This window comes from Seriola dumerili, unplaced genomic scaffold (assembly GCF_002260705.1).
Source record: "Seriola dumerili isolate Sdu_G_001 unplaced genomic scaffold, Sdu_1.0 BDQW01000002.1, whole genome shotgun sequence".
Taxonomy (NCBI): Eukaryota; Metazoa; Chordata; class Actinopteri; order Carangiformes; family Carangidae; genus Seriola; species Seriola dumerili.
In genome coordinates, this window is record NW_019174257.1 from 7,577,927 (window position 1) to 7,604,815 (window position 26,889).

The window sequence follows — 26,889 nt, forward strand, 5'->3', positions numbered from 1 at the left end:
CGTTAAGAACCTGCCAGTCATCGGCAGAGAGGAACCAAAAGGAGTCCAAATCGCAACACTGAGCGGGTGTGTATGTGTGTGTACACGTGTTTGCGTGTGTATAAAATGCATTCAGCCACTTGGCTATTCCCAAAAAACAAGTGAAGAGAGAGACGTGTGTGAAAAAGGGGAACGGCTGTGGTGCAACGTGAAGCCACACTGCCCTCCAGTGGTTTTTAGTTGTTTCACCACCACACACAGCACGGACATGTTGTGAAACTCTGGAGGTGGAGGGCTGACTTTGTTGATTAAGAAACACAGCATGGGGCCTTGTAGCTCACTGTAGAGATTTGATTGATTTGGCAGCAATATAAAATGTTTTTCTTAAGCAAAACTGAAAGATATGGCTTCATGTAAACTGTATTGTCAGTAGAGAGGATGCATAAAGCCTGACTGTGTTACACTGTGCAATGACACAATGTGCTAAAGAGTGCAGACAGGAAGGAAAAAGGGGAAGTGTAAAAAAGGTTGTTCTGACAATAATCTAACACTCTAACACTGCCTTTCTGATAAACACAAGTTGTATGTCTCCATTTAGTTTAACTCTGTGGCAAAAGATATCTGGGGAGAATCAAATTGTGAATGTTGTAGTTGTGCATATCTGTGTTTTTTTTTCTGTGTGTTTACGTGGATGATTTTAATTATTATGTGTTACTTACAGTACAGTAGGCCAAGAACTGACCATACTGGTCAATGTCTACGTTTTTATAGTTTAAGCATGGCTGGTATTGTTTTTTTAAAACTGGATTGGCTCAGTGCTCTTGTTAATTTCAAATGGTGTTGGAGTATTTTTGGAATCAGTAAGAAGAGCCGGATGTTCAGTCTACTGGCTGTAGTAACCAGTGAAGTAATGTGCACACAACCATAAGATGCCATTCAGAGCCTACCAGCTTTATCTTTCTATGGCTAAATGTGCAACAACCACAAAGCGCTTCTATAATTTTATGATTTTCATCATCTTTGACCCAAGTTTAATATCATGTACCTTACATATACTAACTTTATCTAAAATGATGATGGCAGAGGATTGATGAAAAGTCTGCTACAACTTTTAATAAAGATTTTAAGTTTACTCAAAACTTGTTTTCTTTTTAGAAAGCAGGTTTGAACACAAAAGTAGCAGAGTAGGATTGCATACACGGACATCATGGCTGCTATCTTTATAATACCTATCTTTATAATTATCTTTATAGCTATCTTTATAACTGAATGTGTTAGACATGTTCAAAAAACAACAGGCAGATGTTGAAAACGGTAAACTACAGCATGACAGTGACTGAAACCCTCAACCCACATACAAAGTGTAGGTGCACCGTGCAAAGAGTGGAGGAAAGACTTTTTGCATCTGGGTGTAGCGCGCACACACAGGCATACACACGCATCTCTTGCAATCCATTTTTATCTCACCTCCCTGTGGTCACAGCTGCGACTGCACAGAGGAACTATGAGCACAAACTTCAATAGACAGTCTATGGCCTCCCTCCTCCACTGCCCTCACTGCCATTGTAAGGAGCATTAGATATTTACAATAGAGAGGAGAGGAGACGGGAGGAGGGGAGAGAAAAGGAAAGGAGAGTATACAGGAGGAGGAGACAGGGGAGGAAGCAAGATAAAAGTTTTGAGCAACAATCCAAATTGTAGAAATTAAAGAGAAAAAAAAGAAATTGGGGAAGCTATGACACAGTTTCTCATCCAAACCACACCCCTTCCTCAACCCCTATATAAACTTCCATATCTTTAAATAGAGGCCAGAGACACTTTTACTGTTAACACCAGCAATTACGTATGTTAATTCTCACCATACAGTAGCTGAAAATCAATGAAAACTACCTGTCCTAAGTCAGCTTCCCATCTCTGCTTATTTTAGCTGATTGTTAATAGAGGAGGTTTTGGTTATACTTTTAAACCAACACTTTTCAATTCTTTACACACTTGAAGTAACATCAGGAATGTACCTAATCGAAGGTAAAATCAGTATTTCCCCTGAAGTCTTACCAAATAAAGGAAGTTCTGTTATGTGGAGGGAAACACATCGTCTAGTTTCCCTTCACCTTGTAGCCTCACAGGTTTCCTCTGATGGATGTGAAACAGGGAGCTACTAAAAAAGAGCTCACTGAGCCTATAGCAGGTGTTAAATTAGCTTACCTTCACATAATTATAGTTTTAGGTCAGTTATAATGGCATCACGACCTCCCATGGGGTCACATCAATTACATTTGTATGCGCACAAAAAGTACATTGAATATGTATATACTGCACAGACTGTTTATAGAAATTACCATAAGTCACATGTGACAGTCGTAACGATTTGTATCAAACAAACAGTGAATGGCTCCTGTCAAATAGCAACAATCACAGTAACAAGCCTTTATGCGGTGTATACTGTAATGAATCTTCTTCAACACGCTAACCAAACAAAGCTTATTTCCTACTGATGCATGACTCATCTGTGTATCGTCTCTAGTTTGAGCTTCCTGTCTTCCTATTTACTCTGTGTACCGTTTGGCGCTGGGTATGTGCAGTACCCCTTTCTGACAACAGATGCACATATGGCGTGGCTCCACTGCGTGTTAAACCAGCGGACCCATTCATATGAGGGTTAATGTGTGGTTTAACCTGTGACAGTCTGCAGTGTTGTGTAGTGTAGTCATCCACTCTTGTGATGACACTGAATTATTGTGAATAGTTATCAGATAAAAGTTAAGTCTCGGTTATTCATAAGCGTGCTCTTTCTCTTCTGCCCACATGTGTGTTCTTTCTGTTTCTCACGTGGATGTTGATGATGACTTTCATTGAGCAGAATGATGTCCGGTATGTACAGAGTTTGAAACTAGGGGGTCGAGGAGTTGTCACAATGGACGGTTAGCAATTAAACTAAAAGGCAACCAAACCCATTTGGATGAAGTTAGGACAACATGTCCCTTATAATGGAAGATTTTGGTCACTGCTTAATAATACAATCGTCAAAAGTGACTTATACTATGAAACAGTATATAAACCAAAAACACAAATGTTGAGGTCAAATACCTAAGACACCCATGCACAACACCAAACACCCCTTCACTTTTATTGTGTTATAGACTTTATTTTAAATGGATAAAATCGCCATCATCAACCTACACTCAATAAGCCATAATAGCAAAGTGAAAACATGTTTTTGAAAAATTCTGCAGATTTATTAAAAATTAAAAACTGAAATCTCTTATTTACAAAAGTATTCAAGCCTTGTGCTGCGACCCTCCAAACTGTGGTCAGGTGCATCATGTTTGCTTTAACTGTCTACCTGTGGCAAATTGAATTGATTGGACATAGTTTAGAAAAGGTGCACACCTGTGTATAAAAGGTCCCACAATTCATGCAGCATGTCAGGACAAAACCCAAGCCATGAAGCCAAAGGAAATCTCGGTAAACATTCTGCAATATAATTGTGGCGAAGAATAGATCAGTTTCAAGGTAAAAAACCATTTCTAAGTCTGAGTGTTTGCAGGAGCACAGTGGCCTCAATAATTGTGACATGGAAGTACCGGGACTCCTCCTGGCTGTTCCTGGCTGGAAGGGAAGTGAACAAGAACCCAACAGTGACTCTAACCGAGGTCCGGAATTGTTCTGCAGAGATGGGAGATGGCTGTTCACAGCTGTTTCCCATCCAATGTGATGGAGCTTGAGAGGACCTGCAAAGGAAGAATGGGATAAGCTGCTTAAATCCAGGTGTGCAAAGCTTATAGAGACTAAACCAAGAAGACATGAAACTGTAATTGCTGCTGAAGGGTGTCAAAGTACTGAATTCAGGGTCCTAATACTTTTGTAAATGCGAGATTTCAGTTTTTGATTTTTAATAAATTTGCAAAATCGCAGTTTTATCCATTTAAAATTAAATCTAGTGTGCAAAAAGTGGAAGGAAGTGAAACTTTCTGAAGTGACTTATGGAATGAGGAAACATTTAGGAAAAAACGCCATGCCATGTCTTGTCATGCTGAATCTAGCTGTCACACTAGCTGTTTTTCTAGCATCTGCACCAAGAATGTACTGTACATGTATTCCAAAGGAGGCTGAGGGGGCTGAACTATATATTGTGTTATGTTGTCACTAGTGGCTCTTCTCTTGTAACTTTGCCGAATGACATACAACTGGAGTTTCAACTAACAGTCATGTTCATCTATTTGTAGAGTAAAAAAAGTGTTGCAGAGGGATATTGTGGTTAGCTGAGTTTATCCAGTAAGTGAGTCATTTTTCAGGCCATGTGACTTCTGTTTTCAATTTGTGGTTAGTTTGTAATAAGGCAGTGAGAAACGCAAATGGACAAGTGCAAAACTGTCATTTTATCATGTGATACAGATTAAGAAGGAAAAAAGTCTGCCATTGACTATGCCAATTTGTGTTTGGGATAATAAGGGCTAATACCAATTATGCCTTAAAGTCTTGTTTGTCTACCAGGAAGTAAACAGAAACATAGATAGTGTTGATGGTCAGCGTGTGTCATGAGACGTAGACAGTTTCTCTGTTTGGTCGGTGGCGCGTTTCTGTCGACTTCAGTTTCCAGTTGTTCATTTCTGGCATTTTCGTCAACTTCGCAGCAACTTTTTTGATGGAAGTTGGGGCCAAAAGATGGAAGGCTGTCCGTTTTTTTACAGTACTGGCACAGACTGTGACTCGATCCCTAGAGAAGCTTTCTCTCTGGTAACACCAGCATGTATTCATTGTCAACAACACTGTCAACCTCATCCCACACCCACCTCCAACCGCATACACACACACACACACACACACACACACACACACACACACACACACACACACACACACACACACACACACTGTCAAACACTATTTAGTCCCATGACTTTGTTGTAGGGAATTTCCATCATGCACATGTGAATAGCTGAAGGAAAACTGTTGACAATGCTTACATGCTGATGCAGTAGGTATAATGTTTATCAACATCTTAGTTTAGCGTGTTAGCATTACATTGCACATATTACATTACAGGTTTTTGATCCAAAATTGTTGGACCTGATGATGGCGCTAGATAAAAAGAGGATCACCAAAGTCATTAGGATTCATCCACTTGGGACCATTAATGTCTGTATAAAATTTTATGACAGTCCAGCTAATAATTGTTGAGCTGTTTCAGTTTGGGCCACAGTGGTGGACTCACCAACACCTAGAGCCAGGCTGCTAGTCACAACATCCCCGGTTTTAATCCATCTGGGGACCTCATTTGCATATCTCCTAATATACTATTGTTTCTTTACTTTAATCTCTTTAATAAAAACATGAAGCACCCCAAAAAAAATTTTTTTGTCATCATACACATAAAACTATAAAAGTATTGGAAATTTGTTTCTTGCATGCAAATAAATCTTTAGGTCTGATTGTAGTGAAAGAGATCAGGAATGACCAAAACCATCAGGAATCATCCTCTGGGGACCATGATTATCCTTAATGATTTTTAGAAGCACACACAGCAGTTGTGGAGATAGCCTAACATCACAGGGTAAAAAAAATGTTGTCATGTTTGTCAGTATGAACCCTGTCACCGGTTGGCCAACAGCAACTAATGGGAAGTATAGTTGACGTCTACGTTTGCTTTTTCTACAGTGATAACACTCATGTTCTTTTTGACATAACATTAGTTAAGTTAGCTTTAGGAACTGATATGAACCACAAAACTACAAGACTAGAAATGATGAAAACTATTGAATACCTATGAAGTCATCTTATAATTGTATTCACATGCTACATTCTAGATATGGGAACCTGACAGCATTAAAAGACAGGGATGTACGGGGTTGTGTGACTTGACTACATGTAAGGACTCACATTAACCAAAAAAGAGTAAATACAGTTTCATTTGGATTGCATGAACATTATGCTGTTTGCTTAAGAGCCACTTCCTGATTACAAGAGTCTACAGTATACTCTCAGAAGTGGAAATAGCCAAGCAACATGTGTTTCACTGGTCTAGGAGGAAATCCATATTTAGATCATCACATTAAAAATGTGATGATCTTTTTTTGAGAAACACAGTATGTTCCTATTGGGTTTCAGATTCAAACTTATTTCCACTGAAAAACTGTATAAGTTACAGAGAAAGCAGCCGGTGTGTAAACACAAATGTTACTGAAGGTTTGACATGATCTATGTGTTCTTGTCTTTGTTTCTTAGTTTCATATCATCACGCCACACCAACAGTCTACTGTGTAACCGTGGTAGGATTAAGTTAAAACTTCTATCAGCTCAGTACCTAACTGTCTAAACTCAAAATGGGTCTGCTTAGTTTCATGTATTATTTTCATATGACTACATAAAATAGTTGACTGTGTTTCATCCAGATTCACATCAGCTCACCACCCAGTGTGTGAGTCTGCACTCCCTCGAGAATTTCTCTACTCCTCTCCTTCCTCTTTTATCCCCTATTTTCTTGTGTATGTAAACAGAAGTAAAGCATTTTGGGCTCCAAGGCAGGGCACGATGATCAAACACCACGCACGATCAATGACTTTGAAGAGATCTAACATCCCTTATAAATGTATTTCACACAGAATGAACAGCAGAAATGAAGAAATTCACTTCTGGAGCCAATGGTCACATGTTTTGTCTCTTTAGACTGAGACGGGGCCAAGCGTGCGCGCAAGCCGTCGCAGTCAATATGCTGATCCATATCAATCAAGGCGCGTAGCCTCGTTCCTGCTAAGGCGATCGTGTCGAGTCCCTCCCGTGAAGATCGAGCGGGCGTAAGTACCGTGGGCTTCATCCCGCTAGAGAGAAAAAAAAAAAAAAAAAAAATATATATATATATATATATATAGAGAGAGAGAGAGAGAGCGAGAGAGAGAGAGAGAGAGAGAGAGAACATAGTTAAAAAAAAAGAAAGGCTGCATCTCTTTTCTTGCACGTTGCAGTGCTAGCTTCTCATGTGTTTTGGCTACATGGCTGAGCGACTGAAGGCCTGTAAGCGTAAGAGCAGGGAGGAGTCAGTGTGAAAGAAGAGGGGCTCTATGAAGTTTCACTATGCTGTATGTCTCATGTCTCAGATGTAAAATTTCTCATTAAGAGTCTGATTTTGAACAGTCTAACAGAAATTCATCAGGCAGAAGACATTAACCTGCAAGCCTCAATGTGTGTCAACATCACTGTTTTCTTTCATTTCTGTGTCAGTTGATATAGGGTTATACTGTCAATTTGAAAAAAAAGTCATGTATTCAAGATGTTTCCAAAAGCCTAATATGTCAGTCACAACCCTTAAATTAAAAAGCTTCACTCTGAAGCTAAACTTCAGTCTTTTTATCATAAGTACGAGGGTTTTCACACTTGAGCAAAAGCAAGTGAAGATTAGATGAGAGACTTCCTGTTCTTGGTGGCGTAGCTGAAATGAAGCTTCCTGTCACTAAACGTTAAGGTGAAGGCAGGCTCTTTTGGTGTGACATCACTCCTACTTGCTTGACTTGAAACCAGAGGCGAACAAGTCCAGGGTTTGGGGAACAAGTCCAGGAAGCTGCGTCAACCGATAAGACAGAAAACATATGAAGCATAAAATAAGACAACGTTTAGCCTTTTTTCTCTCTTAGAATTCAGTTAGGAATTGGAAATACAGCTTCGATTTGGCGTCAGAACATCTGCCTTTTTGGTTCCTACGAGGACTATACTGTATGGTGTGTGGCCGTACACACCCTAACTCCTGGACATGGCAGGTCTCTGTGGTCTCAAGATCCTGCTGCTCTGGGCTGGGATCATTGGTTTTGGCGAATGTAAGTAACCATCTGCATCATTATTGGGGTTGCAATGCGGGGAGGAAGTGGTATTTTATGAAGTTGTGTCCTTGCATCTGTTATCTAAAAGACATCATGAAATAAAAATTTTAAAAAATGTGTAAATGATGCAAAACATGAATGATAGCCAGCTGAATTTGATGAGGTGTCTTACTCTAAACTCCTAACTTAACTGCTTTTGAAGTTGTAGTATACGGTTGTTGAGGGTTTGATCGTGTTAATGAGAAAAGGTGAAATAACTTCCATGCCCGCGATAGAGACATGAATCTGTCAGTAGAAAAGCTTGACAATTTGCTTTTTTTTTCTTTTTTTTTTTTTTGAAAACCTGAAAAAATCACCACTCTTTAATCGTAACCATTTAAACTAAAAACTGAGGGTAGAAATGACAAAACTACAGTATATCATGTCTTTGAGTTGTGTCTCTGTTTGTGCAACTTTGCGTTTCTTAAACTTTCCAAACCCAAGAACACAAGACAGTACAAGCGCAGACTTGTGATGTGATAAACCCGAAAGTGACAGGTTTCTGAGCCCCTTTGGCAAAAGAATAAACACTTATGTTCAATCAAAGACTGCTGTTAATAAGAAGAGCCTCCTTTAAACAACACTTTCATTTGGTAAAAAGCTATGGGAATTTTTGCAATCATGTTTCTGTTCTGCTTCGACATTGTGTGTGTGTGTGTGTGTGTGTGTGTGTGTGTGTGTGTGTGTGTGTGTGTGTGTGTGTGTGTGTGTGTTTGTGTGTGTGTGTGTGTGTGATGGAGTGATGGAATGTGTGTGTGTGCTTGTGTATTTGTGTATATGTGTAAGTGTGTAAGTGTGTGTGTGGGGGGGGTGGGATGTCTGTCAGAGATGAGAGCATTTTTAGGGTGTGTCCCTGCAAGCTCCTCACTTCAACCCTAGTGGCTGTGGGTGCTGTATATGATACACATCTGAGTGTGTGCATGTGTGTGTGTGTGTTTGTGTGGGTGCATGTGCTAAGTCAGACCCAGCTTATTGCCTCTAGCTTCACTCAGAGTTCTGCTACTGTTCAACACATCAAGCGTTTCCTGCTATTTTCAGTTTAGATATCTGTACATGAGTTAAAATAAACCCTTCACTCTATTTATTTCACTCTGTCATCTTTATAATCAGTCAGGGTCAGTATTTGTTCATTTATCTCCAACATATAGAATTTCTCATGTAGTTTGTGAGGTGAGTCATCATGGTACACCGCAATAACAAACGCTATTTATGCATCTTCACTTTTCCATTGACTAACCATTCTTTTCCATGATTGAAACACTGGTGAACGTTCCAGAAGCACACGTTTTAGAAATGTTGTATGGTACATTATACTTCCACTCCACCACATTTCAGAAGAATATATCTTACATTTTCTACAGTTACTTTTCAGATTAAGATTTTAAAAACCTCCAGTAACCATTTAAAATATGATGCTTTTTTTTTTTTTTTTTTACAGTAAATTAAACCAGCGTTTACATGTAAGAGCATCAGTAATAATTTTCTAGTAGTATAATATCTATCTAACAATATAGGGAGCTTTTCGCCTGAATACTAGGTACTTTATACTTCAGGTAAATGTTACTGGTGATGCTTATGTACTTTAACTTAAATACAGTTTTAATGCAAGCTCTTAACTTGTAATGGAGTATTTTCAGAGGGTGGTATAGCTGCTTTTAACTAAGTAAAGAATACGTCCACCACAGCATATAACATATGATAGCATTTAATTTATGTAGTTATTTTAACATAGGCTGTAACCTATTATTAAGAGGGATACCTGTATAGAGGGGGTGATATTTATTAAGAGTGAATATTAATCATGTCTATAGTGTAAAAGATAAAATAATTTTTGCAATTATTTAATCAGTCTCTTTGAGATGAAAATCACGTTATTGACAACAGTATTAAAATAAAAATGTCCCTTCTTCTGAACCTTGCAATATGTAACAGATTCACAACAAAGACCAACAACAAATATAGTTTAGTCCCAACATACTTAGTCAGTGTTAAATTTTATTCAAAACACTGCTCAACTTGTTCTTCTTTACGACTTTTACCTTATTGTTGTTCAACAGTTTGAACACACTCAGGGTCAGATCAACCCTGAAGGCGGAAGATCATGTGACCACCGATTTCATTTACACAAGCTGGTTTAGAGCTGCTGTGTCCCATTAAGATGAAGATTTTTAAAGCCTGCTTCAGCTGCAGCAGGACAGAGTTTTGTGATCGAAAAAGTTGACCACTTCCGCGTTCCATTCTGAGTTGCCTTCATTTCCTGGCAGAGCAGAGCAGATCAACACGGGCAAAACAGACTGAGACGAAGCACAAGTAAATGACTTGAGAATGTGTGAAAAAAAAGGGGAAGTGCAGTGTCTAAAATGAAGAAGTGAGGTCAGAAATGTTAAGCATGCTGCACAATTAAAGCAGTTTCTGGGAGGAGGGGGACAGTCCTTGTCACAAAGCAGGGGAATGCAAAATATCAGAAGAAAAAAGAGACATAAAAAACACTGATCGAGAGAAAACATGAAAGACGTGAAATGTCAGACGAGTAGATGGATTCAGGGACAGGGATCTGGGGGTATTCGAGCTGCGATTGCCACTTCACTATAACTGCTGTTATCTTTGAGCACTTGAATTTCTTACACTCTGGGAAAATGTTTGTGACCTTGAAGAGGCTGATATAACGGTGAATATCACACCTCTGTTTCTGACTCTCTCCCGAAGACACTGAAAAAGAAAGTACCTAAAGGACCAAAGAGGTGCCACTTAAAACTTCTTTTTTTTTTTTTCTAAACATTATTAAAATGGCGGCTTTTGCTTTACTGGGTTAAACGTGGCTGAAACAGTTGCAATTACCATACAACGACATTAGGCTTTGGATAAAGATTTCTCCTATCTGAATTAGTCACAGAGCACAATTGCATCTTTCAAACTTTTCATTGAAACAATTCAAATTAGTCACCACAAAACATAAAGAGACTGCACGGGGTGTTGAAATGTCACTGCAGAGAGCATGCATCTCTGCTCAGTACAGTGAAACAAGAACGCGCCAAACCACATCCTGAGACTCATTGTTTGACTGTCCCCCATCACCTCCACTCATCGCTCAATGCTACCATTAGAGATAACAAATGGACTAATTGACAAAGACCTCCTTACAGTACATTCATTCTTCAAATCAGAGATATAGTGACACACAATCAAACTCGATTTACAAACTTTTTTTTTATTCCATTTCACTGACTTGGTAAAACTAATGTAATGTCAGATCCAGACTTTGAAAAGCAAAAAACTATGAATTTATAAAGATTCAAGTTTGTTGAATAGATAAGATGTTTTTGGTTTGATTTTTGTTTTTTTGTTGGCTTTTATTGACTGCAGACAACATAAAGCATAAATATTATTATAAACAATATTTGGTGACTCTTAGTTTTTATTCGTTTGCATTTGTAATGACTAAAAACGAGGATACAATAGAGAAAATACACGGTGAAAGTCCATTTGTGTTTCAGTATGAGCCAGTGATATGTCCAAAACTGAAACCGGTTTAGTAAGTATGGGGTTGTTCTAGGTTTTAGTGCAAGGCAGGAAATAGTGGTTTGCCTTCTGAAATAGCAAATGTGGCTCTTCGTCACAATGTCATGGCAACCAGGTTTGTAACAGCACTACCTCATACAGATGATTTCAGATGAAACTGGTCGCTTTCCTCTTTTTGACCTGATAAAGCTTTGGCCCTGCAGGAAGAGTTTTATTGGCCAGATGGCAGTGGATGTTTTAATAAACCCTAACATGAAGAATTCACTGTTTGTTGATGTCACTTGCCTTCTTTCCCCTTACATTCATATACAGTATAAACTATTATGATAAAAAAGATGCATTGATGATTTACACTTTTTTTTTCTCTCTTTTTGTAATTCCAGGTCAAAGTGCAACAGGTGAGTGGCAAAACATACATTACCTAACATATAGCATTTTAATTTTACTATCATGAATAAAATGTTTATTTCTAATTATGTCACAAGCAGTGCTGTACCTTCACCTCATCCTCCCACTACCTTATTCTTTATGCTGTCTCATCTCTCCATAGCCACAGCAGCAAGGAGTGACAGAAATATCTATTCTCACTCTTATTCAACAGTTCGATTGACATCTCCATTTAATTAAACTGTTTCAATCAAGGCTTTAATTGCAAACACAGAGAAAGAATTCCACAGTAAACTTAATAGCTTGATGAGTCACATGATATACATGTGAAAATGATGTTCATGTACCGCAACATTCCCTAACATGACGTTTGCCCACAGTTACCCTCAAACTACACACCGTTGATTACAAATGTGAAAATGATGTTCATGTACTGCAACATTCCCTAACATGACGTTTGCCCACAGTTACCCTCAAACTACACACCGTTGATTACAAAACTATTTACAATTGTATTTCTTTCCAAAATTAGACCCACAAATCACAGGAAAATATTCCTGCCAGGGTACATAGAGTTTATACATAATACATTTATTAAGTTATATAATGATTACTGGTTACTTGCACACACATACACACAATGAACTGTATTTGCCTCCTGTGTGTCTGAAGTGCCTGCAAAGTGAGTCTGAGCTAAGAACGCAGCCAGACTCTTCTGGCTATGTGATTTGCTCCTTTCTCAACAGCTTTCCAGGTTATACATCAAGTTGTATTGTTGTAACTTAGATGTGTTCCAATGGTATTTAGATGCATTCAACAATACTCATTTAGGGAAATCTCTAGTTCACACATACGGGATCAGAATTGAAAAGAGCAGTAGTCCCATGGACTGATGTTAGGGTTTAGATGAGTCAGGTTTTGCAAGGGCTTTGCATCATTGGAACAAGTAAGTCACTGATTATCCAGCCAGTTAAACATGAACCCTGATAGTTTCTATTCATTGGTTCACTGCAATCATTAGTGACAAGAAAAAGAATCTGTTTGAACATGACGTTGACTTGTTTCCATGTTTTCCACTTATCCTGGTTTGAAAGTTTAACTTCACAGTTTATTTCTATGAGAAAACTATAGAAACTTGTTTTTGTGTGAACGCTATAGAGAGTTGAGGTCAGACTTGTCTTTCAATGTTCAACCACTCTGGTTTATTTATAAATAATTTATGTTTTCTATTGTTTAGTCAATGATTAGTTTATATATTGACTCAAATTTACTCTGTGAAGAAACGAAGACAGGTCATCCCAGCACTCTACCACTGTTGCCATACTCCTGATGAGGTTGGCAACCTTTAGATAATCTTGCAGTGTTTTTCCAAAGAGAGACAGCCTTCAGTCAAAAAACAGGAAATATTTGAACTCACAACTAATGCTCAACCTGATTAGTTTCCACTAGCTGTTGAGGCCTACTGAACCCATGCAGCTGAACACTGCCTTACTTCCTCTAAGTACAGATCTCCTCTTCCCCAGTGCTATCATTTTTTTATCACTCCTTTTCCTTTTTGCTTTTGAAAACAGATGTGTAGTAGATGTAAATGAGGAGAAGGAAAAATAAGTAGCAACACTACCTTTATCACAAGAGGAAGCAGGATTTATGATGTTATAGGAACTAGTATTGTGATACCGTGTTTGCCCTGATTTATTTTTTTTCTTGGAACGCAGATGTTTCATCCAGCTCACCTCCACGCATACCTTCAGTAAACAACGAATCTGTCACCTCCTCACCTCCACACACCATGACATCAGGCACCCAAACAACCGACCTCAAACCTCCACTCACCTTGCCAACCCCTAACTCACTCCCCTCAAATCAGACGTACAATTCAACTACCACGTCTGGTAATGTATTCAGCCTGTATACAGCCATGTTTGTGCTACATGATAAAATCCTGAAATGGTATAGTTAAGCATCATGTCAGGTAAGACTATTGGCAGTGAAGTATTTCTATCTGAAGATGACTTCCAGCATGCTCTCCCTCCTGCAGCCACTACTCCTACTCCCACACCCAAAACCAGCATCCAAGCAGTCTCTCAAAACCAGTCCTCACCTGCAGTCACCCTGCCCACCACCACAGTGCCTTCTACCACGCAAGGTTGGAATCTTCTCATTTATTATACAGGGGTATGATGAGATTGTCTTATTCATATGAGTGTAGACAGTGGACAATGGCATTAGCACGGCTGAGGTATGGGTTACTCGTCACTCAGAGATCAAAGGTACTTGCTGTACTTGCAAGATGCTTTGGAAAAGTGTTTCAAATGACTCATGTCGCATAATCATATATTAATGTTTCGTTTTACTCTTTTCTAATTTCCTTGAAATGCATCCTCTGACCTCCCCACCTGCAGCCTGTGAGTATCAGTTTGAAAGATAATCCAGTTTACAGTATGTTTTCAAACACTTGCAGTAATTATATTGGTATCCAGAGTCTGTGTTCCTCTTTTACTTTACAATGAATGTAGTGACAGTTTGTTTTTACAGTGTTTTACAGTATTACGCATAACTAACATATTTTCTTAACTCTGTTGATGTCTGCAGGTTCCTACACTGTAACACCCATCAAGTTTGGCTTCCAGATTGACATTAAAAGCTCTACCCCTCGTAACTACACCATAAACATTAATGAAGAAGGCCGACCAGACACTGGAAAACACATCACCGTCCATCAGTCCAGTCAAAGCTCATCACATGAAATCAAACACCTGAAGCCCTGCACTGAATATGAGCATTATGTGACACATCTTGATGGTGCTGGTGAAAAACACTGTAGCCACACTGAAAATAAAACTAAAACGACTGACATAAGTGAGTAAAAATAATTCATGTTGGTGTCATGCAACTCGCTTTCTTTTCATTGAAGAAATGAGACTGTGTGTAAAATGGAGAGACATTTGTGCATCACTTGTGTATTTCAGGTAAAGATGACATTGAAGATGTCAGCTGCATCCCTGGACGTGTTTGTTACCGGAGTGATTGGGACATCAGCTCTTTACTATCAACCACAAATGCTGTGCGATGTGACAATAAAACATTCTGTGTCAAACCTGGTTACAATGACATTTGTTCAGATTTTACTACAAAGTTCACATCAGAAAAGTGTCCGAACACTTCTTTTAGCCTCACCAAAAGCTTCATCCCTGTTGGTATGTATAAAAGAGTCTGCCTTTATTTGAAATGCATGTGCTTTAGATTTAATTTCATCATTTTTATGTGCATTCTTTTTTTTCCACAGATTTCTTAAACGCAAGTGAAATACATCAGAATGTTTCCACTAAACTTCCAGTGAAAATAGAAACAAAATTACCTCCAAACTGTAAAAATCTCTCTGTTGATTACACCTGCAGGGGTAAGTGAAAAGACTACAAGTAAAAAGACTTTGTGTGTTACTAATATTATAAATGGATTTACATGGAAATAGATAGAGATTTGACTCTGCAATTCCCTGTTTTAATTAAAACTTAAGATATATGAATTGTCTGTCAGTGAAGGGGGAAGGTGAAGTATTACTTTGTGCTCTCAGTGAATCAGTTCTAAAAAGAAGATTTTTTTATATTTTTCTGAATGAGTCAAAATTCGATTTAATCTGAAAAGATGCTGCTACATGAGCTCTGAGGTATAAATACTAGTTGTTGAAGAAATGCTGTCATCCTCGTGTCTCCTCAGAGAGTGGCGGAGTCACTGAGCCTAAGCTGGGGTCGCAGCTGGAGCCGTTTACTAACTACAGCTGTATTGGTCAGATCAAGGACAACAATGTCACCATTAAAAACACAACTGCTGTTGACGTCAGGATTGACTGTGGTATGTTGATGTTCACTTCACCTCAGTGCAATGAAAGCTTTTATCCTCAGATACTGTGGAGTGAATTACTGTGTAGCACCAGAACTCAAGTCTGTTACAGATGTCTGATGTTCCAACAGATTTTAACATAATCGCCACAAAGAACAGAGTAACCAATACGTCTATTGGCTTGAGTTGGAGCACAACCAGTGACAAGTGTCAAGAAGTCCTTCATGAGCTTGATAAGCTTTCATACGACTGCAGCTGTGGTCCTACTCCCTCCCATCAGACACACAGGAGTAAGTAAAATTATTCAGATTAACTCTCTAAAGTTTTTAATTCTTTTAACAGGAATTCATTTCTGGAAGTTGTTGGAGATCCTTTTTCTATTCAGTTTATCTAAATAGTAAAATATACTGTGGACATTTGAGTCATTGTTGGAGCTACAGCGCTCCATGCTAACCCTTCAGCATCCTGAGTGTTAGTAGGTGTAAATAAGAAAAAACAAAGTTTCACAAAATCAACATGAAATATGACACAGAAATAACACTGTGATTGTATTAAACCACTGGAAACAAAGGTTTTCAGTTTTCACATGTTTATTGTCCCAGTCTGCTTTCCTACTAGCACATAATGTGGACAATAGTTTTAGCTTGCAGGGCCAAAGCTGGTGATCTACCAGTGATGCATTGATGATATTAACTGATTGATTGACATCCATTCTCTGGACACTTAAAGTGCAAAAACAATCAGCTGTTGTGTACACCCTTAATTTTGTCTCTGTTGTGTTGCTATTCAACAAAACAAACTAACAGCTTGTGAAACTTTAACTCACAGGTAAAGCTAAACCATCAGGAGGAACATGTCTTGTTTCTGGACTGGAACCATTCACCACATACACCTGTGGAGTCAAACCCATCTACAACAACACAGAGAGAGATGCTAAACAAACTCCAGTGACACAAGTGACTGAGGCTGGAAGTAAGTAACCAATGAAAAATGATCACAGCTGATTCTATGATCTAAATCTATGACACAAGAAGAATATTTGGACTATATTCACTGACAGTCTGTGCTGCACATACATGTTGAATATTGAGTTACTCATGTGGCAGTAAGAGTATCTGTATGAAACACTTTCTTAAGACCAAACAGCTTTGAAACTGTTTCAGTATTTGGGGAGAAAACTGATCCCATGTGACGTACTATGACTTTAAAACACCTCGTTCAGGAAATATGGTCCCTACATGAATATTTGAATTTGGAACTTCAACACAATATTTACTGTTATTAATTATTTAGTTATTATTTAACTTAATTATATTAATTATTATTTGAAATGAGTTTTTTGTATTTATCATTATAAAAATTACAATTATAAGATTTTTCTTTCTGTTTGTCCTTTTTAATAAATGTTGCTGATCAGAGAGCAAATAATTCGCACAGACAAATACCAACATTCATTATGTAAAGGAAAATGTATCCATTACACACTCCAAACCATGACAGTGAAGATTAAAAGGTACCTGCACCTGTTTATTCATCACTGTAAGTGGAAGAGCCTGTAGTGTGGAGCCAGAGTAATTACTGACTTTCTTGGTGTAAAATCTTTACCAAGTGGTACATTGATCATTTAAAAGACATCCATTGATTGATTAAATAACCATTCATGTTAAAGGATGTATTAAAAAAACAACAATAGATAAGCATCAGCAAATTTGCCAAATAATTGATTTCATATGCTGTCTTTACATAATGACATTAAAAATATATCAACATCTAAAACATCCTGATGCACAAGACAACCAGTACAGCAACACTCTGATATTAACAATAATATTGTTGATAACTGTTAAAACTGCTGTTAGAGCAAATTAAAATCACTTTAACGGTGACTATGCTTCTGAAGATAAGTGTGTTTTTCTTCATTTTTCTTACAGTACCAGACGATATTAAAGACCTGAGGACGTCACAGCCAGAGCATAATGTGATTATAGTAACCTGTATTTATTCAGGAAAATTAAACGGTCCTGAAGGCAAACAGAGATACAGAGCAGAACTTCATCATGGTGGTGTCATTGTGAAGGAACTTAAAGAGAAAGAATGCAAGTTTGAATTCAGAGACCTGAGTTACTCTACGACCTACACAGTGAAGGTTTGTATGATCCTATTTTTTAGTTTCATTAGAATATGGTCACTTTACTCTTCATATTCCTCCAGATTCTGTAGAACCTGATGAAGGGATTCTCTGTCTTTCCAGGTCATTGCTTTCAACACAGAATTGGAGAGCAGGCCCAAGACAAAGGAAGTTTCTACTTTCTGTATGTACTGTTTTAATTAACACCACAAATTATCTCATGTTGTTTGGTTAAATCATTTCACTCATTTTGTTCTGACCTATTGTTCACATATCCATTTCTGTACATTGTGTCCTTAACATAGATGCCACCTCTTTGATATTCTTTTATTATCATTTTACAGATAATGACAAAGCTGTCATCGGTTTTCTCGTGTTTCTCATCATCCTCACGTCTTTGGCTCTGCTCTTGGTCGTCTATAAAATCTACATTTTGAGGCGCAGAAAGTCCCAGTAAGAATCATTCTACATACAGCTAATCTCCTGAATCACTTGGTTTCTGTTATTGCTTTGTTTTGTACAAATAAACCTGCAGGTTTTGTGCTACTGAAAAGGCAATGTCATCTCATTTACACTACAGGAATATTATTGTTACTGCATTTGAAATGCATTTTAGACAGACACATCATTACTGTCAAACAACGTTATTCCATTCTGTATTACATATAATTTAAATGGTTTCTTTTCAGTGACCTGAGTGAAAACATGATGCTTATTTCAACAGCAAGTGAGTAGATTTTAGTAGCAGACTTTCGATTTCCTGTCTTTTTTTTCTTCCTGTTGTTATCTTGAAGCAGATGATTTTAGAAGTCAGCTACCATTTTCAATTCATGATTTTTCTAATAATCAGATCAGAAATATATTCCTTGTTAGATAATGCAGAAGCACCTTTCAAGAGACATACCTCATTAATTAAATATATAAATATTTACAATAACTAGGGTAATGGATGATAATATTGATAATAGAAAACAAGGCTTTGCAGAGTATCTAGTTTGTGTCTTAAGTGTTTTTCATTGGCTGCTGTAGATGATGAGGAGAACCTGATGCCCGTCGAGCCGATCACAGCAGAGGTTCTGCTGGAGGCCTACAAGAGGAAGCTCGCTGATGAGGGAAGACTTTTCCTGGCTGAGTTTCAGGTATCTGTGTTCCTTTTTTGGGAATGCTTATTTTTGGTATGTTTTTCTTCATTGGATGGTTTACAATGAGTTGGCAGACAGGGACATGACGTGTAATAAATGTCCAAGGCTGGACTTGAACACAGGAGGCTGGATGTGCTTGTGAGGGGCCTTGGCTGGTTTCAGAGTAGAAAGAGTGGGACTGGAACACATACAATTGCTCTGTGTTGTTTTTTTCTCACTGGGAATTGACATCATTCATTTCTGCTTTCAGAGCATCCCCAGAATTTTCTCGAGGTTCACGGTGAAAGAGGCCAAAAAGCCATGCAATACCCCCAAGAACCGCTACGTGGACATCTTGCCATGTGAGTGGGAGTGTGTCCAACAACACATGAAGCTTTTCAGATAAATGAGATAAAGGAACTAAGCAGATGTGTGTACTTTTATCCACTCTTTGTTTTTTAAAATCACCATCAGTTAGTATAATACAATGTAACTATGGCAGTGTCAATTTGTCAGCCATCATGGATTTTCCATGCTGTATCTAATGTGGTAGCTATTTTGCTTTTAATATCTCTGGATTGGTTTCAAATCACTGTGAGAAATGCTGAAAATCTGCCTTTGATTGTTTTGTGGCAATACTGGACTCATAGGATTTTCACATCAAAGTGAGATATAACCTGAAATTTAGGTATGAAATTTCACATTTTATATCCATAACAGCTTCGTCGCTGAAATTTCAGAAAATTCATCAAATTTCACAAAATTATACACACTGTGAAAAAGGTTTTAACAATATCACCCACATCTAATATGACTTCTCTGCGTGTCTCCTCTGTCTTGAACCAGATGATTATAACCGTGTCCAGCTGACCACAGGAAATGGCGAGGCAGGATGTGACTACATCAACGCCAGCTTCATTGATGTATGGAAAACACCAAGATCGCACTACTTTTCCTATTAACGCTGCTGCTGCTGTGTTTAAGAATAAGGATAAATTTGAGCTTTAGATCATGAAACGAATATGAAATATCTCATTAAAAGCAAAAGCAGTCATGTTAAAGGCAACTCTTGGGGCTTAATAGACACAACGTTCATGACCTCTTTCTGACAATACACCCCTGCTTGTTTTCTTACTGCAGGGGTACAAGGAAGCCAAAAAGTACATTGCAGCTCAAGGTAAAGTCGTGTTCTCATATTCTTTTATACACTCTGTCAGTACCCCTGCATTCCTGTCGATACAAAGTGTGCATGGCTGTCTGTATATATACTGTATATTTTGTGTGTGTTGTAGGGCCGAAGGATGAGACTGTGGGTGACTTCTGGAGGATGGTCTGGGAGCAGCAGTCGTCTATCATCGTCATGGTAACACGCTGTGAAGAGGGAAACAGGGTAATTACAGCAGTTTTTTTTTCCTTTTTTTGACGTTGGTTATAACGTGTCACTATTTGCTGTCTGTGTCAAATATGCATTGTCTGCATATTTGACTTTTGGGTTAAAGTTAAGTTTAGCTAAAAAAAGGTTTTCACTCACTGTCTCTCGTCTCCACATGTTGTGTCACAGGTCAAGTGTGCGCAGTACTGGCCGTCTCCAGACCGAGAGACAGAGATCTTTGATGAGTTTATAGTGAAGCTGAACTCAGAGGACCACTGCCCGGATTACACCATCCGCCATCTCAGCCTAATTAATGTGAGTCTCAATTAAAAATCGAATAGATTAAATGGTGTAAATGTGCGTTTTTACTGCAGAACACATGCACAAATTTGGTGTGTGTGTGTGTATGCATGTGTTTGTGTAGTTAAGGCCAGCATTTCTATCCAGCTTTATCTCAATAAATATACTTGATTAAATATCAATAGATGTGTATGTTTTTATATGAGTCTTTGTGCATGTTTATATAAACATCTCTGTGTGTGTGGCCATGTCTGCAGAAGAGGGAGAAGAGCATAGAGAGGGAGGTGACCCACATCCAGTTCATGAGCTGGCCAGACCACGGCGTCCCAGGGGAGCCGCACCTCCTCCTGAAACTGAGGCGGCGTGTCAATGCTTTCAAGAATTTCTTCAGTGGCCCCATCGTCGTCCACTGCAGGTATACACAAGGTCCCATTCTAGGGTCGGCTAATGTTCACTTCAAAATATCAACATGAGCAACATGCAGTGGTAGAAAGTAACTACACACATTTACTTAAGTACTGCACTTACACATCATTTTGATGTACTTCTACTTTACTTTTATTTACTTTAAACTCAGCTACATTTACCTAATAGATAGCTAATATATACTTTTCATAATAAGATTTAAAAAACATATGACAAGCTTATAAAATACATTCTGAAAGATTAAAGCAGTGGCTGTTGTCACAAGTTTCAGATGTCTATGAAGTTTTTAAGTTAATTCCCATCAGATAGTCTAAGACCCTTCTGTTTGTGTCTCTGAACTTGCCCCTTGTGGCTACCAGACCAAATGTATTAACACAAAGTCATTCTGTCATGTGTAGTGCTGGAGTGGGTAGGACAGGTACCTACATTGGCATTGATGCCATGATGGAGGGTCTGGAGGCAGAGGGCAGAGTGGACATCTACGGTTACGTAGTCAGACTCCGCAGACAGAGATGTCTCATGGTTCAAGTAGAGGTAAAATATTGATTTAGATCTAATTTTTGAAACTCTGCATGTGTGTTTGTGTTTGTGTGTGCATCTGTTTGAATGTGTGTCTTATTAGAATCATAGTTACATTTATAGGCCAAGTATGTTGATACATGCAGGGAATTAGACCAAACTCTTTGTAGTTTTAAATGTGCTCAGCAAAAATCTAACTAACATGAACATACAGGTAAACAAAGAAGTACAAACATATTACACAAGGATGATATACAGTTATTCTTTACAACTAATAGGTGAACAAATAGGAATAAAAATGAACAAGAGGTAGACAAACAAGCATACAGTGAATACTGTATATAGAGCTGAAATTGTAATTGTACACTGCATTTGCAAGATTGTGTTCTGCTGGTAACTACAACATAAAATACAATACAAACAGAGCAAGAGTGCATGGCAATGCAAAGAGCATTTTAATAAAGACTGACAGAATGTACAGTATAAATATATAAAAGGTCAGGCAGGGAAAAAAATGATTGCAGTTTGAGTGTGACAGGTAGACACACAAGCATAGTAACAAAAAGGAAATTGTAAAGGCCTTTATAAAATTATTTATTTGATTCCAGTTAAAATTCAGTTATTAATTCATTAATTAAAGACAGAATAAAGAAATTGAATTATTAACTGACATGTGCACTAAACACTGAAGAGGTTAATAGAGCATGCATTGTTTCCTGCATTGAATCTAAACCATTCACAAAGGAGAATGCAGAGATAACAAGCTGTAAATGAGTTAGAAAAAAAAAAAGTAACCTTGGAGAAATCCAAAATATGGATTGTGCAGCTTGTGCAGTTTGTCTTTTGTGTTCTTATTTTATCCCTAAATTATATATACTTTATTTATTAAGTACATTTGTCCTCACATAGGCCCAGTACATCCTGATTCATCAGGCTCTGGTGGAGCACAACCAGTTTGGAGAGACTGAGATCGCTCTGTCTGAGCTCCACAGCACACTGAGCACACTCAAACAGGAAAACCAAGGCAGTGAACCCACGCTAATGGAAGATGAGTTTGATGTATGTCACTTTCTTATTTATCTTATTATTTATGAATTATTTCTTTATCTAAAAATAAATTCATTTTGGAGGCTGAAGGAAGCATTTTAAATAAAGTTTACTGTTTGATGTAACCAAAGCGAATCACTGATGTGTATGAAATTGTAGCAGATCCCTTTAAAACTTATTTCAAATAAAATATCCTACACTTTTCCATTTTCCTTCTCACCTCTCATTACTTCATAAAGGACAAAATCCAATCCTTTATATATTACTATAAATTACTTAATAATAAAGAATCGTATTTTTTCTCACAATTCAGCGACTCCCATCTTTTAAAAACTGGAGGACATCCAACACAGGGATCACAGAGGAAAACAAGAAGAAGAATCGCTCTTTATCTGTCATCCCATGTAAGTATCAGCTCAACGCAGGGACAAATGACATTTTACACTACAGAACCAGCAGCCACAGTATATTGGTGTATGTGCAGTATGTTTATATACATGCATTCATATACCAGAGTAAATGCGTTCAATGTCACTTTTGTCGAAACCAAATCAAACCTCCCACCCTCAGATGACTACAACCGAGTGTTGCTGAAGCTGGACGAAGGACGCAGTCATGATAGTGACCCTGATGAGGAAGATGAGGAAGAGTCATCAGATGAAGAGGACGAAGAATCCACGAAATACATCAATGCCTCCTACATTCACGTATGTTATTTTGCTGACACTTTAATTGGATTAAAGCCGTGTTCCTGTGGCAGGTGTTATCTCATTAACCCAAAACTAATTCCCATCTTTTATACAGTAAGTTGAGTCATAAAACAGGTGTAATTAAATTCCTCGCATCTTATTTGTCTGGACTACGCAAAACAATGGATGGATGTGTGTTCTTGACCCCCACAGGGCTACTGGGGCCCACGTGCCTTCATCGCAGCTCAGACTCCACTGCCAGACTCCATGGCTGACTTCTGGTTGATGGTTTACCAGAAGAAAGCATCCACTATTGTCATGCTCTCAGACTGCAATGAGGGAGATCAGGTACCTACAGTACCATGTACCATGCACATATAATGATATAGTATAACACTGTACTGTATGTGCCTTACATATGGAATACTACACAGATGCGTTCCCTTGGTACACAGAGTAAAGGGTTAATACAGCTGTTTTTTCTTGTGTTCACAGGAGTCTGACTGTGTGTACTGGGGTAAAGACAAGAAGACATTTGGGGACTTTGAGGTTGAGGTTGTGAGCACAGACACCACCCCAACTTTCATTAGCCGTGACATGCTAATCCGTCACGTCAAGGTAACACAAGAGCCACCTACTCTGTTTCCGTATGTTGTCAGCCTCAGCCTGTGGCGTGACTGGTCATTTCAACATCACAAGCTGCTTTAATCCAAACTCCACTTTTGTCAACAGAGGAAAGACAGTCGCTCGGTGAAACAGTTCCAGTTCCTGAAGTGGGTGAATAGAGAGCTGCCGGAGAAACCTCACGAACTCACAGACATGGTGAAGGAAATCAAGACGAGCAGCAAATCACAGATCACCGTGGTCCACTGCAAGTAAGACAGCGTCACAGTAAAATGTCCTCTGGGAGTCTTACAGCGACAGCATGTGTAGAACAGAAACATATCCAGTTTTTTCATTAGAATGATTCGTCTTTCAGAGCTTTCAAAGCTCAATGTTGGGCCGGTGTTCTTGTTTGGAAGAAAGAAAACTCCTCACCTACCGGAGCTTGATAAACATCATTGGTCATTTGATGAAATTTCAAGCTACACGAAGGCATACCTTTCTGAAATGAAAGTATATAGAAAGAAATACTGTCAGGTATCATCAATAAATTAACAATGATTTACCTTATGAATTAAGGGTAAATTTCTCACTGAAAATATGTTTAATCAGAGTAGCACTCAGTAGTTTGTAGTGTCACCTTATTACAAGGAAGACATGCATTTGACTCCCCTCTGGGCGGCATTAAGAATAATCTCTAAAAGAATTAGAGTGAGAATACTCTGAAGAGGTTTAGGAGTAAAATCTGTATTTGCTCACTATGACCAATAAATAATAAGCATATGCTAAGCTTATTTTATGTGTGTGAAGCAATTAATAACGGCAATATCATATATTTTTTTTAGTAGAGATGGTAGTAATAACAATATGGAAACAAAAGAAAACCTGATTTGAACAGTAAAGAAATTTTGCTGTCAAAAGTCACTTTTAGCAGTTTTATAAATACAGGCCCTGTACTACTGTATCCTCGGTTGTTCTGCAGCTCACTCAAAATGTGTAGTTAGAGAGATTTTGTGTTTGTGTGCTCCCTCTCTGCAGCAATGGCTCGTCCCGTACAGGGATTTTCTGCGCTCTGTGGAACCTGCTGGACAGCGCTCAGACTGAGAAGCTGGTGGATGTTTTCCAGGTGGTCAAAATCTTACGCAAGGAGAGACAGAGCATGCTCACCAGTCTGGTAAGAAAGACGAGCTCAGTATCTGTCATCACACATTGTTTCACTGCTTTAAGTTCCAACATCGCTCAGAGGGAGAAGAATTATAGCAGCTGACTGTTAAGAATGGACAGATGATGTTCCGTAAAGGTTGTTGTAATTAGATTTTATGTAACTCCTTGTATCTGTCTATAGGCTTATTGTGGTTATTTTTTAGCAAGAGATAAAGGTTTCTTAATATGTTGTTAATGTCAATTCATGTGAGCAGCACCGCACTTAAGTCTTACTCTAGCTCACTTTGAATGCTATAAAAAAAATCATCTCTCCACTTCAGTTCAGTTTCTTTGCTTATAATAGTGTTTTTAAAGAATTAAAGACAAAGGCTTATGATTTTCTACATTTCTGTCATTGTCAACAAAGCCCACGAAAGAACCAAAACCAACAATGCAGTAGTCCATGATCCCCCAGGACTTTCTGACTTCCCTGTGTGTGGCTCTCGGACATAAGCCCATAAGTTTCTACTGAAGATATAAATCTATTTAAAAAAAAGTTATTTACATATACCTTAATTTTTAAAATCAGATAAATAAGCAGTACACTCAAACAGACATCTTTTCTGGACTATTTTAGGCTTTAGGTTTTATGCTTTAGTGCGTTTACAGAAGCAGGAGGGCCTATGTGTGATTGACTCAAAATAAATTACAGTGTCCTTGTTCATAATGAAGGAAGATGTCACCCAGTGTGGCTCAATAGCTTCTGGAGGTCTATGTCTCAGAGGGGTCAGGATCAGGGTTTGGCTACACAGATATTACTAACAGTAGGATCAGATTGGTGTTTGTTTTTAATTATTATTTATCATTTAAAGCTGTTTTCTTGTGCTCTTATTTATGTTGATTTTGGAAAGTGTGTGAAAATGTGAACTTAAAGTCTAAAAAGAAAGCTTTGTTCAGATTAAAACCTACAGCGATGCACCATATCTTCATGTTTCCACTCAAATCTGTCTGTGTCACTCACAGGAGCAGTACCAGTTCTTGTATGACGCTCTGGAGGGGGTCTTCCCTGTCCAGAATGGGGAAGTGAAAGCAGTACAGGCCTCTGCAGCTGACTCCGTTCAGATTGTCAATGAAACCAAAGCAGCAGAGCAGCCAGCTGAGGAGAAGGCTGAGCAGCTGGCCAGCACTACCAGCAACGAACAGCAGGGGGCGGCAGAGATCATCTCTCTGGTGGCCGATGGAGGGAAGGAAGATAAAAAAGAGGAGCCTGAGAAAGAGTCCGGCGCTCCCACAGAGACAACGCCACTGGAGGACACCAGCAACGGTCCCACAGTCCCCGTGGAGGTCTGAGAGAGGTGGCAGGTGCATGGCTGTGCCTTTTAGGTTTGGGAATAAGTGCTTCGGTTGAATGCTTTCTTTTACTTTCTTTAAGAATGTATAAAAATTGTAAAGCTTTAATACAGTGTGTGGATCTCGTTGAGACATGCTAAAGAATTTGATCAAATGTTTTAATGTCAATTTCCAAAAATATGATTTAATCTAAGTTATAAATATTTTAGTAGGTCATGTGTAGGGATGCAAACAATCATCTCTATGAGCAAAGTTTACTAGAAATGCTGTCATCAAACTTGAGGCCTTGGATTTACTGTATATCAAGTGATATCTAAGAACTAAATTTTAAATATACAGTACATTAGGTAAGTTGTTGTTTTGTATCTCACTATCAGTGCATGTTGAGTTTGAGTTGTTCAGTGTTGTTCCTGCTGAATAAACAGATGCTATATTATCATTTAAATACATTATATATATCTGGTATATCTGAATAATTTAGTTGTTAAGTTCAAATATTTGTGATGTAATACTGTTGTTTCATTAAAAGAAGCTTACAATAAGTCTTATTTATGCAGAGTACTTAGTTATTAACCATTGTCATTTTGAAGTTTTGCTTCTCATCGTAGATTAACTT

General features: G+C 38.3%; 1 protein-coding gene across 3 annotated transcripts; it reads left to right on the forward strand.

Moving 5' to 3' along the window:
* Positions 1-7,480: 7,480 nt before the first annotated feature.
* On the forward strand, positions 7,481-26,846 carry LOC111221167 (receptor-type tyrosine-protein phosphatase C-like). 3 transcript variants are annotated; one of them, XM_022744559.1, is made up of 31 exons: positions 7,481-7,787; positions 11,732-11,746; positions 13,451-13,627; positions 13,774-13,881; positions 14,138-14,140; positions 14,328-14,594; positions 14,705-14,932; positions 15,022-15,135; positions 15,453-15,587; positions 15,707-15,865; positions 16,404-16,547; positions 17,507-17,721; positions 17,827-17,887; positions 18,048-18,156; positions 18,393-18,430; positions 18,733-18,842; positions 19,096-19,186; positions 19,671-19,747; positions 19,965-20,001; positions 20,117-20,214; positions 20,386-20,511; positions 20,754-20,911; positions 21,321-21,456; positions 22,351-22,500; positions 22,802-22,892; positions 23,059-23,195; positions 23,391-23,525; positions 23,673-23,795; positions 23,910-24,052; positions 24,819-24,954; positions 25,947-26,846. In XM_022744559.1, exons 1-31 carry the CDS (start codon positions 7,724-7,726, stop codon positions 26,271-26,273), a joined length of 3,912 nt encoding a protein of 1,303 aa, XP_022600280.1. In that variant the 5' UTR covers positions 7,481-7,723; the 3' UTR covers positions 26,274-26,846. The 3 variants fall into 3 exon arrangements, with proteins under 3 accessions (XP_022600280.1, XP_022600358.1, XP_022600414.1); XM_022744637.1 differs by lacking the exon at positions 13,451-13,627; XM_022744693.1 differs by lacking the exons at positions 13,451-13,627; positions 13,774-13,881; positions 14,138-14,140 and adding an exon at positions 13,641-13,643.
* The last annotated feature ends 43 nt before the right edge of the window (positions 26,847-26,889 follow it).